This window comes from Salvelinus alpinus, chromosome 25 (genome assembly GCF_045679555.1).
Source record: "Salvelinus alpinus chromosome 25, SLU_Salpinus.1, whole genome shotgun sequence".
NCBI lineage: Eukaryota > Metazoa > Chordata > Actinopteri > Salmoniformes > Salmonidae > Salvelinus > Salvelinus alpinus.
In genome coordinates this window covers 31,347,375-31,366,350 of record NC_092110.1, presented here as the reverse complement: position 1 = coordinate 31,366,350, position 18,976 = coordinate 31,347,375, and the positions used below count along the sequence as shown (strand labels likewise).

The 18,976-nt window shown below is 43.3% G+C and overlaps 1 protein-coding gene across 7 annotated transcripts in view; it reads left to right on the top strand.

Moving 5' to 3' along the window:
• The window catches only part of LOC139553808 (arf-GAP with SH3 domain, ANK repeat and PH domain-containing protein 2-like), a 101,779-nt gene that overhangs the window by 60,282 nt on the left and 22,521 nt on the right, over window positions 1-18,976 (top strand). For all 7 annotated transcript variants that reach the window (XM_071366502.1, XM_071366506.1, XM_071366504.1 and 4 more), the window contains exons 5-11: window positions 8,922-8,971; window positions 14,856-14,985; window positions 15,118-15,203; window positions 15,293-15,368; window positions 15,518-15,604; window positions 17,927-18,030; window positions 18,690-18,759. In XM_071366502.1, the coding sequence (XP_071222603.1) occupies window positions 8,922-8,971; window positions 14,856-14,985; window positions 15,118-15,203; window positions 15,293-15,368; window positions 15,518-15,604; window positions 17,927-18,030; window positions 18,690-18,759 (603 nt within the window). The remainder of the gene's footprint in view (window positions 1-8,921; window positions 8,972-14,855; window positions 14,986-15,117; window positions 15,204-15,292; window positions 15,369-15,517; window positions 15,605-17,926; window positions 18,031-18,689; window positions 18,760-18,976) is intronic.

Here is an 18,976-nt window from a genome sequence, read left to right as displayed (position 1 = left end):
TTACTCTTTGCCAAGATAATCCATCCACCTGACAGGTGTGGCATATCAAGAAGCTGATTAAACAGCATGATCATTACACAGGTGCACCTTGTGCTGGGGACAATAAAAGGCCACTCTAAAAAGTGCAGATTTGTCACACAACACAATGCCACAGATGTCTCAAGTTTTGAGGGAGTGTGCAATTGGCATGCTGACTGCAGGAATGTCCACCACAACTGTTACCAAATAATTTAATGTTAATTTCTCTACCATAAGTTGCCTCCAACGTTGTTTTAGAGAATGTGGCAGTACATCCAACCGGCCTCACAACCGCAGACCACGTGTAACCACGCCAGCCCAGGACCTCCACATCTGGCTTCTTCTGCGGATATGGATGTTGACTTGTTGAAATCATCAATGAAAGGCTTGCCAAACTTTATGTCTTGAATATACTACGAGAGGACAACAATGCATTATGTGCCAGTCTAAAATTCAGCCAATGTCAGATTAATGATCTAAGGAAAGAGAACATAGTGCTGAAAGATACTGTGGACTCTTCATGGCAAGGTGGAGGTAATGCAAAGGGAGAACAAACAACTTAAAGAACCTTGCTTGATGTACAGTGTCGATCAATGCGGGACAATCATCTTTTCAGGGATACCGGAGAATGACAACAGCAGAGACTGTAAGGACACTGTCTGTCTGAGACTTTATGTCGTGCCCACAGATGTCGTGCGTAATGTCCCTTTCTCCAGAGTCCATAGAATGGGTAAGGCCTCTGGAAAAAGGCCACAGGCTATTATTGCATGTTTTGAACATTTTAAGCAAAAGGAAATGGCGAAGAGCAGGGGCAGAGAACTCAGAAACACTGATTTTGGAATGAATGATCACTTCCCCACGGAGATCAATGAAAGGAAAAATAAACAGTATCCCATCATGAAAGAAAAGCGTTGCCTGAACCAACGAGTCTCCTTGGTGATGGATAAACTTTACATGAACAGGCAACTGTATCGGGACTCTTGTAGCAGAGTTTTGTTTGATTAAAAAAAACTTTTTTATATTCAAATGTAGGAACTGGGTTCTACAGCTTGAACCCCTGCTGTCTCCACACCCTCCCCGCCCGGCCATCTAGATGTGTATAAGCTCATGATCCACCATCATGTATGACATTCCTGGGAGTTTGTAAACTTAAATGTTGTATTACCATATCATACCATACCATATTGTATTACCATTCTCTATAGTTATGTACTTGAAAATGTATCAATTGACCAATTCGGCACATTTGGGCAGACTTGATACAAAATACGGTGCAGTATTGCAATGCTTCACTGGATCAATCTGAAACTTTCTCTTGCATTTCAAAGATGATGAAACAAAACAAAAAAACAAAAAAATAATTTACCAGATCCTATGTATTATATTCTCCTACATTAATTTCACATTTCCACAAACTTCAAAGTGTTTCCTTTCAAATGGTATCAAGAGTTATGCATATCCTTGCTTCAGGTCCTGAGTTACAGGCAGTTAGATTTGGGTATGTCATTTTAGGCGAAAACAAAAAAAGGGTCGGGACTCTAGAGTAACTCCCTGGCTATTTTAATCCAATGTTCAAATCTGAGTTTGTGTGTTGTAGTGTGTCATGACAACTTCAACTACAGTATAACAAATACATGCTCTATCGATCTTCACTTGACAAGGAAAGGGCTGCGTATAGCTAAGGTTAGCCTTCCTAACAAAATACTTGAGGTTTTTAACTTGGTCAACATAAACAATATTCATATTTTAGCTTTGACCGAAACTCTTTTGGATGTATCTGTTAATGATGGCCAAATTAACATTCATGGATATAGTCTACTTAGAAGGGACAGGAATAGGAATGGTGGGAGTGTAGCACTGTACATTCAGAATCATATACCCTTTAAGAGGAGGGATGACGATATATGTCAAATAGAGGCACTATGGGCTCAAGTACATCTGCTTCACCAGGCACCCATATTGGTAGGATGTGTGTATAGACCTCCTAGCTCTAAGGTGTCCTATCTGGATTACTTATGCACTCCGTTTGAGCAGGCCACAGATAGTAACAGAGATGTAATTATCTTAGGTGATTTTAATATAAATTGGAAGGATCATAATAGTTCAAATATAACTAAATTAATGACATATGCCGAGAGCTGTGGTTTGAAACAATTGGTTAATGATACTACTAAGTCAGGTCACCATTCAGACGCGTGCATTGATCTGATCTTCTGTAATATACCATTGCAATGCTTAAAAGCCAGATCAATGCCAGTGGGCTGGACAGACCATAATATTGTCACCATAACCATGAACACCAAGGTTCCAAAGAAACATCCAAGGATTGTGGTTAAGAGAAATATTAAAACATTTAATCATGAGTAGGACCGTTGCGGTGACCGTATTACTGGCACACCGGCGGTCACAAGTCATGAAGGCAGTCAAATTCCACATGACTGTTTAGTAACGGTATTTAGGCTTCTCCAAGCTCTGATGCTGCTGATGGTCATTAGTAGGATACCAAACTGCCTGGTACTCAGCACTCTATTGTCCCTCTAATCCCTCTGACATCAAATCGAATCAAACACTTCATGAGAGCCCATGAGCTCATGTTGCGCAACATTTCTATAGGCTATGAAATTGTGTGAGAAAAGAGTGATGGACTCTTTAAAAAATGTAGGGTCCCATCAACTTTCTTTAGGCTAGGCCTACTATATTTATTTCTCAACTTTCCTAATATTAAGCAAATATTTGACACATTACTTGTCTTTACAACAGGAGTATAGCCTGCCAGGCTGGCATGAAAATGAACCACAGGAAAAGCATCCTCCATTCACTATTTAAGTGGAGAGATGACATGTATTTTTCCCCCGCCCCTATTTCGAGACTGGTGCATGATAATGGTCCATTCTAAATCAAAACACATTTCACACACGTTATTTAGTATATGTAACGACAAGATTAAATCGAGAAAAGTCTGATGGGTGACTATTAGCTTATCACTTGTGAATTATATATTGTTTCTTGCCTTAAACTGGGTGTTTTTTTGTATTACTTTTTCGAATCATAGTCGTACACCTCATGTAGCCTAGCCCATAGGCATATATGTTTCTTATAAGGTTTGTATCACAACTAAAGTGGCCAAATAACTTCTTAAAATTAAGCACATTACCCTGCTTTACAAGGGGTGTAGAGCCTAACTGGTATACATAAGCAGCGTGTGAGTTTCAAGCTTGGGGAAGATAATTTTCACCATAAAAAATTCACTTTTATAATAAAAGCATTACATGCATAATCACATTCGTGATCACTTTTGATAATGGTGTTTTCCCCCCATTGCTGTGATTATAATGTGAAGAAAAAGTAAATGTGGAAAGGACTGCCAATAACTTTAATATGGATAACACAGACATCGCAGGAGTGGCTTCGTGACAAGTCTCTGAATGTCCTTGAGTTGCCCAGTCAGAGCCTGGACTTAAACCCGATCGAACATCTCTGGAGAGACCTGGAAATAGCTGTGCAGTGACGCTCCCCATCCAGCCTGACAGAGCTTGAGAGGCTCTGCAGAGAAGAATGGGAGAAACTCCCCAAATACAGGCGTGCCAAGCTTTTATTGTCATACCCAAGAAGACTCGAGGCTGTAATCTCTGCCAAAGGTGCTTCAACAAAGTACTGAATAAAGGGTCTGAATACTATGTAAATATGATATTTCAGATATGTTACAGTTGTGGGTGGAGTTGTGTATACAAATCCTGGTATATAGATCTGCCTCATCGATCAGATCAAATTGTATTTGTCACGTGTGCCGAATACAACAGGTGTAGACCTTACAGTGAAACTCTTACTTCCACCCCTTAACCAACAATGCAGTTAAGAAAAATACAAAAAAAAAGAAATAAAGTAACAAATAATTAAGGAGCAACAGTAAAATAACAATAGCGAGGCTATATACAGGGGGTACCGGTACAGAGTCAATGTGCGGGGGCACCAGTTAGTCGAGGTAATTGAGGTAATATATACATGTGGGTAGAGTTATTAAGGTGACTTATGCATAGATAATAACAGAAAGTAGCAGCAGCGTAAAGGAGGGGGAGGGGGCAATGCAAGTAGCCTGTGTAGCCATTTGATTAGATGTTCAGTAGTCTTATGGCTTGGGGGTAGAATCTGTTTAGAAGCTTCTTGGACCTAGACTTGGAGCTCTGGTACCGCTTGCCATGTGGTAACAGAGAGACCAGTCTATGGACTTGGGTGGCTGGAGTCTTTGACAATTTTTGGGGCCTTCCTCTGACACTGCCTGGTATAGTGGTCCTGGGTGGCAGGAAGCTTGGCCCCAGTGATGTTCTGGGCCATACGCACTACCCTCTGTAGTGCTTGTGGTCAGAGGCCGAGCAGTTGCCATACCAGGCAGTGATGCAACCAGTCAGGATGCTCTCGATGATGCAGCTGTAAAACCTTTTGAGGATCTGAGGACCCATGCCAAATCTTTTCAGTCTCCTGAGGGGGATAGGTTTTGTCGTGCTCTCTTCACGACTGTCTTGGTGAGCTTGGACCATGTTAGTTTGTTGGTGATGTGGACAGCAAGGAACTTGAAGCTCTCAACCTGCTCCACTACAGCCCCGTCGATGAGAATGGGGGCGTGCGCTGTCCTCCTTTTCCTGTATTCCACAATCATCTCCTTTGACTTGATCACGCTGAGGGAGAGGTTCTTGTCCTGGCACCACACGGCCAGGTCTCTGACATTCTCCCTATATGCTGTCTCGTTGTTGTTGGTGATTAGGCCTACCACTGTTTTGTCATCGGCAAACTTAATGATGGTGTTGGAGTTGTGCCTGGCCGTGCAGTCATGAGTGCACATGGAGTACAGGAGGGGACTTAGCACACACCCTTGAGGGGCTCCAGTGTTAAGGATCAGCGTGGCGGATGTGTTGTTACCTATCCTTACCACCTGGGGTTGGCCTGTCAGGAAGTCCAGGATCCAGTTGCAGAGGGAGGTGTTTAGTCCCAGGGTCCTTAGCTTAGTGATGAGCTTTGAGGGCACTATGGTGTTGAACGCTGAGCTGTAGTCAATGAATAGCATTCTCACATAGGTGTTCCTTTTGTCCAGGTGTGTGGATCTGTTGGGGTGGTATGCAAATTAATGTGGGTCTAGGGTTTCTGGGATAATGGTGTTGATGTGAGCCATGGCCAGCCTTTCAAACCATTTCATGGCTACAGACGTGAGTGCTATGGGTCGGTAGTCATTTAGGCAGGTTACCTTAGTGGGCACAGGGACTATGGTGGTCTGCTTAAAACATGTTGGTATTACAGACTCGGACAGGAAGAGGTTGAAAATGTCAGTGAAGGCACTTGCCAGTTTGTCAGCACATGCTCAGAGTACACGTCCTGGTAATCCGTCTGGCCCTGCGGCCTTGTGAATGTTGACCTGTTTAAAGGTCTTACATCGGCTGCAGAGAGCGTGATCACACAGTCTTCCGGTACAGCTCATGCATGTTTCAGTGTTACTTACCTTGACGCAAGCATAGAAGTCATTTAGCTCGTCTGGTAGGCTTGTGTCACTGGGCAGCTCTTGGCTGTGCTTCCCTTTTGTAGTCTGTAATAGTTTGCAAGCCCTGCCACATCCGACGAGCGTTGGAGCCAGTGTAGTATGATTCGATCTTAGTCCTGTATAGGGTTGCACATTTTGGGGAATATTCAGAGGGGGAACTTTCCATGGGAATATATGGGAATTAACGCAAATATTTGCAAGTGAATATTAATACCATTTAAATGTAGATGTTTTTTGATTTGAATATATTTACCATATCATATGGAGACATAAACATTTTACCTTATCATAAGTAGACATAATTGCAAATGATTAAATCCTTCCAATAGAAATAAAAAAAAAACGATTTAGTTACGAATTGAACTTTAATTAAATGAGTTGACTTCACATAGAATGATTTCACTGAACAACAAAAGAAGGGGAATATTGAATGATCCCCAATGATCCATCACATTTCCCAAAAACGTTTTCAACTTACATCTGTAAAATGATGGTCTACAAACTAAAGCTTTGGTTGTCTTCCTCTCAGGCTTCCATGTCTTCTCCCTGGACCTCCTCAATGTCCACCTCTTGAACATCAGACTCTGAGGCCTCATCTTCACTGTCACTTTCCAATCGTTTTGAGGATGGCTCGTTGTCAGGCTCAAAAAGCCTCAATTTGGCCCGGAAGGCCACCAATTTTTCAACCCTTGTATTGGTCAGCCTGTTGTGTGCTTTGGTGTGTGTGTGTTCCCAAACAAGGACCAGTTGCGCTCTGAGGTGGCTGATGTTGGTGAGATTTGGAGGATGATGGAGGCAACAGGGGAAAGAGCCTCAGATCTACAAAGTCCCTTCCACCAGGTGGCTGATGAGATATGTTGGCACGACTGCCATATTGCATCTCCATCCCAAAGCCCTTGCTTGAAAGTGTACTTGGCCAGACTGCCAAGAACCTTGCCCTCATCCAGGCCAAGGTGGCGAGACACGGTAGTGATGACACCATAGGCCTTGTTGATCTCTGCACCAGACAGGATGCTCTTGCCAGGATTCTTGGGGTCCAACATGTGCACTGCGGCGTGTCTTCACGCTTTTTGATGTATTTCAGAACTGCAGTTTCCTCTGCTTGGAGCAACAGTGACGTGGGCAGGGCAGTACGAATTTCTTCTCTTACATCTGCAAGCAGAGTCTAAACATCAGACAGGATGGCATTGTCTCCCTCAATCCGTGCAATGGCTACTGCTGTAGGTTTCAGCAGTTTCAGGCTGCTTACCACTCTCTCTCTCTCAAAATACATCCTCTTGATGAGGCTGTCTATATCGGCAGACTGTGATATGGCCATTTCTTGGAGAGACTTCTTCCCCTCCAGAAGACTGTCAAACATGACAACACCACCCCAACGGGTGATGCTGGGCAGCTTCAATGTGGTGCTCTTATTCTTCTCACTTTACTTGGTGAGGTAGATTGCTGCTATAACTTGATGACCCTTCACATACCTCACAATTTCCTTGGCTCTCTTGTAGAGTGTATCCATTGCTTTCAGTGCCATGATGTCCTTGGAGCAGATTCAATGCATGAGCAGCACAGCCAATGGGTATGATGTGAGGGTAGGACTCCTCCACTTTAGACCAAGCCACCTTCATGTTTGCAGCATTGTCTGTCACCAGTGCAAATACCTTCTGTGGTCCAAGGTCATTGACTGCCTTCAGCTCATCTGTGATGTAGAGACTGGTGTGTCTGTTGTCCCTTGTGTCTGTGCTCTTGTAGAATATTGGTTGAGGGGTGGAAATTATGTAGTACATTTTTCCTTGCCCACGAATATTCGACCACCCATCAGAGATGATTGCAATACAGTCTGTTTTCTCTATGATTTGCTTGACCTTCACTTGAACTCTGTTGAACTCTGCATCCAGCAAATTAGTAGATAAAGCATGTCTGGTTGGAGGGGTGTATGCTGGGCGAAGAACATTCATAAATCTCTTCTAATACACATTGCCTGTGAGCATCAGAGGTGAACCAGTTGCATACACAGCTGGAACAAGACATTCATCAGCATTTCTCTGACTACGTTCCTCCATTGAGTCAAAAACACTTCTGAATCCAGGAGGACCGTGAGCTGTTGCTATCGGTAAGGTATCTGATTCATCATTTTTACCTCGAATAGAAATAAAGGGACTTTTGTCAGAGGTTGCTTGTTGTGAGCGCTGAGGGAACTTTATACACTTGGCCAGATGATTCTGCATCTTTGTTGCATTCTTCACATATGATTTGGCACAGCATTTGCAATTGTACACAGCTTTTCCTTCTACATTAGCTGTAGTGAAATGTCTCCATGCATCAGATAGTGCCCGTGGCATTTTCCTGTAAGGATTAGAAATAAAATGAGTAAAAAAACAACAAATACAATTCCTCCTTTTGTAAGATAAATGTTTTAAAATGAAACATGTATGGAAATGTATGCATTAACACTCCTCAGTTAGCAGGCTCCAGCAAGCTAAAACCCACATGGTAGCAAAAACTAACTAGCAGAAATTGGTAACAAGTTAGAAATGATTTAAACACACTTTGCTGTAGGCTACTACTTACTAGTTAACCAAAAATAATGTATGTCATATAAAATATATTCACCCCACCCAGTATTGTAATCAAAACTTACCAGAAAGCATGTAGTCCTTGGCTCAGACAGTGTAGTAGTGTGGGCTCAAAAGCATCTCATTAGTGTGCAAGATCTTGAGAATCAGCTGCACATGCGATGGAAGAATGCACTGCATGCAGAGGGTTGCAATTCCATTGAATTGTGGATTGTTTAACCAAAATATGCCACAAGACCTAGAATTGCCTTATGTGTATCCCACAAAAAAAGGTTCACTGTTATAAGCTAACTTTATTGATGAATTTAAGCAAAATCCCCCAAATTCCAGGGCTTAACTTCCCAGGTAAACTTTCTGGAAAAATTCTGGAAATTTACCGGAAAGTTTCCGACTCTTTGCAACCCTAGTCCTGTATTGACACTTTGCCTGTTTGATGGTTCGTCGGAGGGCATAGCGGGATTTCTTATAATCTTCCGGGTTAGAGTCCCGCTCCTTGAAAGTGGCAGCTCTACCCTTTAGCTCAGTGCGGATGTTGCCTGTAATCCATGGCTTCTGGTTGAGTATGTACGTACAGTCACTGTGGGGACGACGTCATCGATGCACTTATTGATGCAGCTAGTGACTGATGTGGTGTACTCCTCAATGCCATTGGAATATGTTCCGGGATTCTTCCGGTCTGTGCTAGCATAACAGTCCTGTAGTTTAGCATCTGCTTCATCTGATCATCATTAGTCTACATTCTGTTTCTGAATTTAAGTTCAAATGTTGACACCTGTTTTTTTTTTGCTTTTCTGCTTTTTTCTTCACAGGACCTGAAAAAGCCTTTTGATAAGGCCTGGAAAGACTACGAAACGAAAGTGTAAGGATTTTAATATTTTACTAGCAGCAATATGAAATTAGGTTCTGGCCCATTCACATTATTAGCGTAGAGTAGAAAGACAATCAGATGGTCATTCCATAGTCTTTTGGTCCATTAGTTTATACTATGGTAGCAATCTGTTCAAGCATTTTGATAACCTTTTAGATATTGGTGCTATCATAATAGTATGCATTTGACCGTATACAGTAATTGTCATCGGTGTAGTCCAATTTGATCATCAAATGCATAGGCAATATGTTGAATGAGATGCAATGTGATATTTGTGTTGTTCCTTGTCTGTGCTTGTAATAATCACAATTTCCCAACCAACCTCACCTTGTGGTCATCAATTAATGAATACACCCTCAATAACAAATCATCCCTTCTGTACACCCCTCTATCCACACTGACGTCATTGTGATTTTGCATGCCAGCGGTATATGACATTTTATAGCACTCTGATATATTTTCCAAGCTGCTAAGGACATTCTATACTGAAAGGGTAATACATGTTCTTCTCCAACACCAGTCTGATGACGAGACAGTACTGACTTTGTACCAAGTTCAAAGTTCAACCGGATGCCATGTTGACGTCTTTGACCCCATTTTATATTCCTCCATTGATGCCCCCTCCCCTCTCTGCTAGTCTGCTATCAATGGAGGGCAGTACTATGCTTGATCGAGAACATCGTTGTCCCATCTGCTCTGATGTTCTTTGAGGTTTGCCGATCACAATCCGATCGGTTCTCACATCTCCATAATTTCTCTAATCTCTTCGTCTGGGATTTATAACGCCTTTCATATTTCACAGACACAAGCGATGAGACTCTTTGCCTCAAACTCTACTCTGGCCCCGACTGCCTTAACCCTTTACCCTCATGGGAATTGTCCTATAAGGATGGGGTAAATTTAAATGTCTCTTACAGAAGACAAATAAAAAACATATGCATAACCATGGTAGCAATTGAAAGGGAACAGTTTCCAGATTATGGGAAAATGATTAGACCAAAGGTGAGGACACAACCGCTAATTACGTTGTTGATAACAAAATCAGAAAATACTCTGGATACATTCAGTAACATGATAAGACTACTCCTGGATAATATGGGGTAGGTGCAACATAAGACAAACAATTACAAGAGTTTGTGTGCGAGGGACTACCTGATGTCTCCAAGTTGCCACACAACTCTCCAAAGTGTGCACAGTTCCTAAGTAATTTCAATGCACTTTTATGATTCAAAGAAGAGTCAACTATAAGGTGCTTTTTTTGAGCTCTCCTAGCTGTGCCTTTATATGAATTAGAGAAAGCATCATTTGAAAGCCTGTTCTATTGCCAACATGACTAGCTAAATTATAAAATACGATATTAATGTTAGGCTTTCACAATGCAATTCAGGGAAACTGATAATATTTTTGGTGTGCATAGAAAGGAGTCCTGAGTGCATTCAGGTGTGTTCCGCTGCAAATTTTCTTCCAAATAGACAAACAGACTCATTCTGTAGAACAACCCAGGGTATGATGCCATGTCATCTTGTAACTGTACCTCAAACACAGTGATCATAAACGTTGACATTGTATATGACATGAGTTTTATGATAAGAAAATATGAAGTTCACATTTTGATTCACTGGTGTTTGGCTTGCTTATATGACATCAAAGCTGTATTTATTAGAATCCTTAACATATCATCTTTCAAAATACATAAAGTCCTCTTAATTTACAGCATTTCCCTCACTCAGACAAAACATTTGTCTGAGTGATGGGGGTAACTGCATGAGGGATGGGGGTAACTGCTTGTTGTGCGAGGTGTTCAGAACGTCTGTCAGTCAAAACCCATGCAGCGCTGAGACGTGCAGAGCCAGAGCTGTGACCTCATGTAGAGCATGTTACTGTACAGCCACTGGGTTCCGATTTAGTCGTTTATCAGTGCCCAAATCTATCATTTTCAACCTGTATACGGGTACGAGTGTATATGGTTAAACTGGTTTGCGAGCACCCTGCTGTTGTCCCTACAGTTTGAGTTCCAGTTGATCTGTTATCTCTGTGTCAACCGTCTTTCATGGCTCTTGTGGCGACTGCGCTACATGTGGCTCTATTAATGTGTTAGCTTTGTATAGGTTTTATTAATGAAAGAAGTCTCATCTTGAAGTGTTTCCGTATGACAGTTTCAGACCAAAAAAGGAAGCCACACAAAATGGCTGAATACAACCCAGATGACTTTGCCTGCGGCAGATACATGTTTGTGGAGCAGCAGCAGGAACTGTGACTTCTTTACGTGCCTTTATTAATCAAATTGGTGTGGCATCACGAGTCACAATGCTGAAGGAGTAACTGCATGATTAAGGTATTTTGGAACAGCAGTAGATGTTAGATTAACACTCAAGGTACTAAACGATAACGATAACCGCCATCGATAAAAAACAGTACTGTGCAGCCATCTTCATCGACCTGGCCAAGGCTTTCGGCTCTGTCAATCACCGTATTCTTATCGGCAGACGCAATAGCCTTGGTTTCTCAAATGACTGCCTCGCTTGGTTCACCAACTACTTTGCAGACAGAGTTCAGTGTGTCAAATCGGAGGGCCTGTTGTCCGGACCTCTGGCAGTCTCCATGGGGGTACCACAGGGTTCAATTCTCGGACCGACTCTTTTCTCTGTATATATCAGTGATGTCGCTCTTGCTGCGGGTGATTCCCTGATCCACCTCTACGCAGACGACACCATTCTGTATACATCTGGCCCGCCTTTGGACACTGTGTTAACTAACCTCCAAACGAGCTTCATTGCCATACAACACTCCTTCTGTGGCCTCCAACTGCTATTAAACGCTAGTAAAACCAAATGCATGCTTTTCAACCGTTCGCTGCCCGCACCCGCCCGCCCGACTAGCATCACTACCCTGGACGGTTCTGACCTAGAATGTGTGGACAACTACAAATACCTAGGTGTCTGGCTAGACTGGAACCTCTCCTTCCAGACTCATATTAAACATCTCCAATCCAAAATCAAATCTAGAATTGGCTTTCTATTTCGCAACAAAGCCTCCTTCACTCATGCCGCCAAACTTACCCTAGTAAAACTGACTATCCTACCGATCCTCGACTTTGGCGATGTCATCTACAAAATAGTTTTCAATACTCTACTCAGCAAACTGGATGAAGTCTATCACAGTACCATCCGTTTTGTTACCAAAGCCCCTTATACCACCCACCACTGCGACCTGTATGCTCTAGTCGGCTGGCCCTCACTACATATTCGTCGCCAGACCCTCTGGCTCCAGGTCATCTACAAGTCTATGCTCGGTACAGATCCGCCTTATCTCAGCTCACTGGTCACAATAACAACACCCACCCATAGCACGCGCTCCAGCAGGTATATCTCACTGGTCATCCCCAAAGCCAACACCTCCTTTGGCCGCCTTTCCTTCCAGTTCTCTGCTGCCAGTGACTGGAAGGAATTGCAAAAATCGCTGAAGTTGGAGACTTATATTTCACTCACTAACTTTAAACATCAGCTATCTGAGCAGCTAACCGATCGCTGCAGCTGTACATAGTCCATCTGTAAATAGCCCACCTCATCCCCATATTGTTTTTATTTACTTTTTTGCTCTTTGGCACACCAGTAGCTCTACGTGTACATCATCATCTGCTCATTTATCACTCCAGTGTTAATCTGCTAAATTGTAATTACTTCGCTACTATGGCCTATTTATTGCCTACCTCACGCCATTTGCACACACTGTATATAGACTTTCTTTTTTTCTATTGTGTTATTGACTGTACGCTTGTTTATTCCATGTGTAACTCTGTGTTGTTGTTTGTGTCGCACTGCTTTGCTTTATCTTGGCCAGGTCGCAGTTGTAAATGAGAACTTGTTCTCAACTAGCTTACCTGGTTAAATAAAGGTTAAATAAAAAAATAAAAAAACATTTAGGCACTATACCAATATCGCGATACTCGTTAGTTTCGCGGCAATGAATCAAAGCACGAAGCGGATGTAACTTCTTTAGGAAAACAGCCGTAATGGTGGAAACAAACATAATTATGTTGTCATCCAGAGTCACATTTATTTATTTTTAAAGCTATAGCACACTATTTTACGTACAACATTTAAATCCAGCGAGAACTAGGAATGTGAAAAAACATCTAGCTGGAGCTCTTCTGAGTTGTTGGACGGATATGCCCTCACCCGATATATACCTAATGCTGATTGGTTTGGTTCTTGCCTCTATAGTGCTGTCTGGTTAGAATGTGAATTTTGAGGCCCATTACTGCAACTTGTTCACTACCACACACACACACCGGACACAGCTGCATTCATTTGAAGATGTTTATGTACTTCTGGTTTGTCAATGGACACCAGCACTTCTTCTCCCAATGGCATGTAAGGACACACTACTCGATCTGTAGGAAGCCACCCTATACAGAACCAAGTTGTCGATTATATCGACTGATATCATCAGAAATCAAGCGACATGAATCAGACAATGGGGCGCCACCTGACCCACTAGTTGGTCAGAAGGTTCAAATCAACGTTTCATATCTTTGTGTAGATGTACTGTAGATCGAATTGCACTCAAGACATTTTAGCGGGCTATCCCGGGGTAAAAATACTTTAAAAATCCATTACGTACCTTTGACGAAGGGAAAGGACATCAGAAGATCTTCTTCTAGTTTCAGTTACAGCACAATAAAAATGATCATTACCGCCTACTTGGACATTACGATATGAAACGTTAATTTGAACCTTCTGACCGACTAGTGGGTCAGGCGGCGCCCCACTGTCTGATTCATGTCGTTTGATTTCTGATGATTGTTGTCGATTTATATCGACTGATTGGTTCTGTATAGGGTGAGGAAGCGGGGTCCTGGAGTGCATCCAAGCACCCTGATTGGTTGGCATCAGCGGGTGATTGACGGGCCTGAAGGCCAATCAGATTGAAATAGACAGACTTTTTTACACAGCAGGTTTTTAAAGGACCAAAGAGTTTGATCTGCTTAATATTAGTTTTTTTTTGCCATGGGAAAAATATTGTGATACCTGTATCATCACAGCCCTAATCAAATCAAATTGTATTTGTCACATGCGCCAAATACAACAGGTGTAGACCTTAACGTGAAATGCTTACTTACAAGCCCTTAACCAACACTGCGGTTTTAAGAAAATAGTGTTAAAATATTTACTACATAAACTAAAGTAACACAATAAAATAACAATTATGAGGCTATATACAGGGGGTACCGGTACGAAGTCAATGTGCGGGTACAGGTTAGTCGAGGTAATTTGTACATTACGGCTGTATTAACATTGTGGTTACGCAGCCTTACAGGAGCAGACCACAGCACTGGCTCATGCATTCACACACCACTTTGCCATCAGCTTGATGCCCCCCTCTCTGTCTGTCTGTTTTGATATGATCTGTTTTTCATTTTGTTTCTTGTTTCTGATTCGTTTGGAATGGCCTTGTTGTGTCTGTGTCTTGATGCTTCCAAATGATCCAACCTGTTGACTGACTACAGGCAGAGGTGCCAAAAACGAGTCATTAACGTTGGTTTAGTGATGGACTACGGTGATGAGGGCCTAACACCCATAACAAAACGCATGAGTGAGAGGCCGTATGCTCTCAAACCTGAAGGAAAACCGGCGTCACTTGAGTCTCCCTAAGCTTCTTTATGGGAGGAGCCAAATGCTGCATCTTTTTATTGGGGAATAGGCTAAGCTAGTTAGCAAATGGAAAATAATGCTCTGTTGCATGGAATGGGCCCCCCCAGCTCCCCCTTCCCTCCTCTGTATATTTCCTGTTTGGTGTACTGTCCGTTTGTGTTTGTTTCCGTGGTTGGAAATGCCACACTTTGACCCCCGAATGATGTAACTTCCTGTTTTAGCACTAAGATCGAGAAGGAGAAGAAGGAGCATGCGCGGCAGCACGGCATGATCCGCACTGTGATCAGCGGGTCGGAGATAGCAGAGGAGATGGAGAAGGAGAGGAGGTTCTTCCAGCTGCAGATGTGTGAGGTGGGTAAGGAAAGTGGTGGAGCTCAGGCCTGGCTTGTCAGATTGGTGGAGCTCAGGCCTGGGTTGCCAGATTGAGTCAAGTCCAGAGATGTAGTGGTGGGTTTGCTGACATTGTGAAATTCTGTCTCGCAGTATCTTCTTAAAGTGAATGAGATCAAGATCAAGAAAGGGGTGGATCTACTCCAGAATCTCATCAAATATTTCCATGCACAGTGCAAGTAAGTCCTGAAGTCATTGAAAGTTTGTATTTGACCAAATGCTCACCTCGTGGGGAAAACGGCTGATGTAGATTTGTCTCTCTCTTTAGTTTCTTTCAGGATGGGCTGAAAGCAGTAGACAACCTCAAACCCTCCATAGAGAAGCTAGCCACAGACTTACACACGGTGAGTTCCTCAAGACTACTGTTGACATCTTTATGGGTATGTAAGAACTTGCTTTTCCTGTTGAATTCCTCAAAAGTATTCTGTGTGACTTTGTATGACACCTGTGATCTTTGTATGAGCTGTGTATGACCTTGCTGTGACCTCTCCAGATAAAGCAGGCCCAGGACGAGGAGAGGAAGCAACTCACTCAGCTACGGGACGTTCTCAAGTCAGCGCTGCAGGTGGAGCAGAAGGAGGTAACACCCATAGACTTAGACAGCTCTAGGGCCTATAGCCTGTTTTAGCATGGGCAACGCCACTGAGGACTTTCACCATTTTGAAGTAGTCAACTGTGTGACTTCCTATGGGTTAAGGAAGGATCACATAATTCCATCCAGGTCATCAAAAGAGATCAGCCAATCAATTATACTCCAATTATGTTCCCTCAAAGCTGCGAGCGCACAGTAGCCCCGAGGCTGCCGCGCAGAACAATCAGCCCACAGAGAAATGCACCAGATTATACTCATCTTTCGAGAGCAGTGGTCACCAACCGGTTGATCGCGATCGACTGGTCGATCTCCGAGGCATTCCTAGCGATGATAAAGCCTTGTGTTTCTATTTATTTTTTTATTCGCCCCGGGCTGTTGGCGGTAGGTGCATCCGATTCAGCTGCGCTGCTCGCCGGGTAGGCAAACTGTGGCCATTTTGAGGGAACATTGCTCCTGAGCAAACCTCCATAGCTACAGGTGGCTATAAATACAAACCTTGGCTTTATACCTGTTCAGACGACACACTCCTGGTGGCAGTATGCACCATATCTGTTTGTTTACCGACTCGTAGAAGAAGAATTGGACTACTTCAAAATGGAGAAAGGCGCTGCCCATGCCGCTGTCACAGATGCAAAGGAACCCCCTCTATCAACCTTTAATGGTAACACCCACCAATGACACACATACAGTACACACACACACGCCAACACTCTACTGGCCTAGTCTTTTCACTGGCACAAGCCCAAGCCCTCTACTGGCCTAGTCTTTTCACTGTCACAAGCCCTCTACTGGCCTAGTCTTTTCACTGTCACAAGCCCTCTACTGGCCTAGTCTTTTCACTGTCACAAGCCCTCTACTGGCCTAGTCTTTTCACTGTCACAAGCCCTCTACTGGCCTAGTCTTTTCACTGTCACAAGCCCTCTACTGGCCTAGTCTTTTCACTGTCACAAGCCCTCTACTGGCCTAGTCTTTTCACTGTCACAAGCCCTCTACTGGCCTAGTCTTTTCACTGTCACAAGCCCTCTACTGGCCTAGTCTTTTCACTGTCACAAGCCCTCTACTGGCCTAGTCTTTTCACTGTCACAAGCCCTCTACTGGCCTAGTCTTTTCACTGTCACAAGCCCTCTACTGGCCTAGTCTTTTCACTGTCACAAGCCCTCTACTGGCCTAGTCTTTTCACTGTCACAAGCCCTCTACTGGCCTAGTCTTTTCACTGTCACAAGCCCTCTACTGGCCTAGTCTTTTCACTGTCACAAGCCCAAGCCCTCTACTGGCCTAGTCTTTTCACTGTCACAAGCCCAAGCCCTCTACTGGCCTAGTCTTTTCACTGTCACAAGCCCAAGTCCTCTACTGGCCTAGTCTTTTCACTGTCACAAGCCAAAGTTAGACATCCACTAATGTAGCTGTCTGTATCTCATCTAGGAATGCATTTAGGTGTTCAAAACCCTGATGTACATAACCAAAGCCCCCTTCACTCCCTGTCAACTTTAGCAAGCTCATTGAAAGGAACCCATTAATGGTATATGGTGCACTCTTACGATTTGCTTAATACTGTCTTTTACCGGATGCTTTTTTCCAAAGTGACTTTTAGTTACCACATGTACTTGTATACTTCCTGGCTTTAGCTATTATGTGGAGAACTAGGCTACTGTCTGTTTTATCTGTCTGTTCTGTTCTTTACTTCACTGCTTCCGCCTCTTTGTGAACCAAGTCTAGGAGAGTAAGTTTATCTTCTGCACCTCCTTTCTGTGCTTGTCTATCTGGTTGTGGTGTTTTGTTAAGCATTTCCGATAGAGAGAGTTGGTGGGGCCTGAAAAGCAAAGGTTCTCTCTGTACTTATGAAATTGTTGTTTTCCTTTTAAATTGTTGACAACGGTAACAGTACATTCAGAACCCTGAAGACTTTCTTTTAGAATATCTTCCAAAGGTCTTTGCCTTGGCCCCTCCCCCTCTCGGCTCTGTGACGAGGTGATGTCACTAGTGCATGACCCCAGGGCTCTGCTTGTCTTATGTACATAGTGTAGCAGTATCTCAATAGTCTAAAGATGCTCCCCTTCCTTGTCTCCTCTTTTCACCTGCACTAAAAGCAGTGGATGGGTGAAAGCACATGCCGCAGCCAGCATCCCGAGCCGCCATATTCTCCTATCCTGTAACTTTCAGATTAGAGCTAACAAAGGAAAGGTACAAGGAGAGGAAGCCACTGTAGACAATTGAGATGCACCCCACCCAAACTCACTGGCTGAGGTGTCTTGTGCCTACTGTACATAGATCCTTATGTGTGTGTGTGTGTGTGTGCCGGTATTGTTGAAGGAGTCCCAGGTGAGACAGAGCGCCACCTACAGTTTGCACCAGCCTCAGGGCAACAAGGAGCACGGTACCGAGCGCTGTGGGAACCTCTACAAGAAGAGTGACGGGTCAGTTTCTCGTTTTCTTCTGTTAAACATGTAGCATCTTCAAAAAACATTAAAAGAACCAAATGTAAGGTCAGACCGAACAAACAAACACACAAAGTTCTCTCAGGTAATTAGTGGCGAACGTGCATAAAGATGGCAGAATTCAGATATGACGTCATTGTTTTAATACTATCCACTTTAAACTATGGCTTGCAATATGGTTCAGTGTGCCAATAAATCAGTTTTTCAAATCCCGGCGTCTTGAAGCAAAAATGTTGATCATGTATACTCTGCTCATGACCATACACAAAAAGAGTAACAGAGAGCAATGTACAATACGGCAAACTTAACAAAACAAGGAATTTGTGGTAAGTTTATGGGGGCCGCCATCTTTATGGACCTATCTTATTGCTGATACAGCATGTAAGGAAATCGATATTCCATGTTATTTTTATGGTTGAGCTTCTCCCCGGAGACAGGAATACACTGCCCAGACTGTACTCCATGACTTATGCATGTACATATTAATGAGCACTGGTGTGGTTGACGTTAATAATTCATTAACCATGTCTGTTCAGTTACAATGTGGATTCATGTCGAGTTTAGTGTGTCACACTGGCACTGGGGTGTTATGTCGGTGTGTGTCACAATATGTCGTGTGCCCCTCCCCACCTCCCTAGGTTAAGGAAAGTGTGGCAGAAGAGAAAGTGTTCAGTAAAGAACGGATACCTTACCATATCACATGGGACGGTGAGTAATGTGCCGACACGCACACGGACACGCACACGGACACATACGCACACACAGAGGGCAAGACAACCTAGTCCTAGCCAGTTAGCATTCATTTAAAGTAGGCTAACGGCACTAGCCTGTTCTCTTAATGGAGATGAAGCACTCAATCTCACTCATTCTGTCGAATCAGACTGTGCACTGGTTGTCAAACATCTCCGGCATCAGACATGCCCAA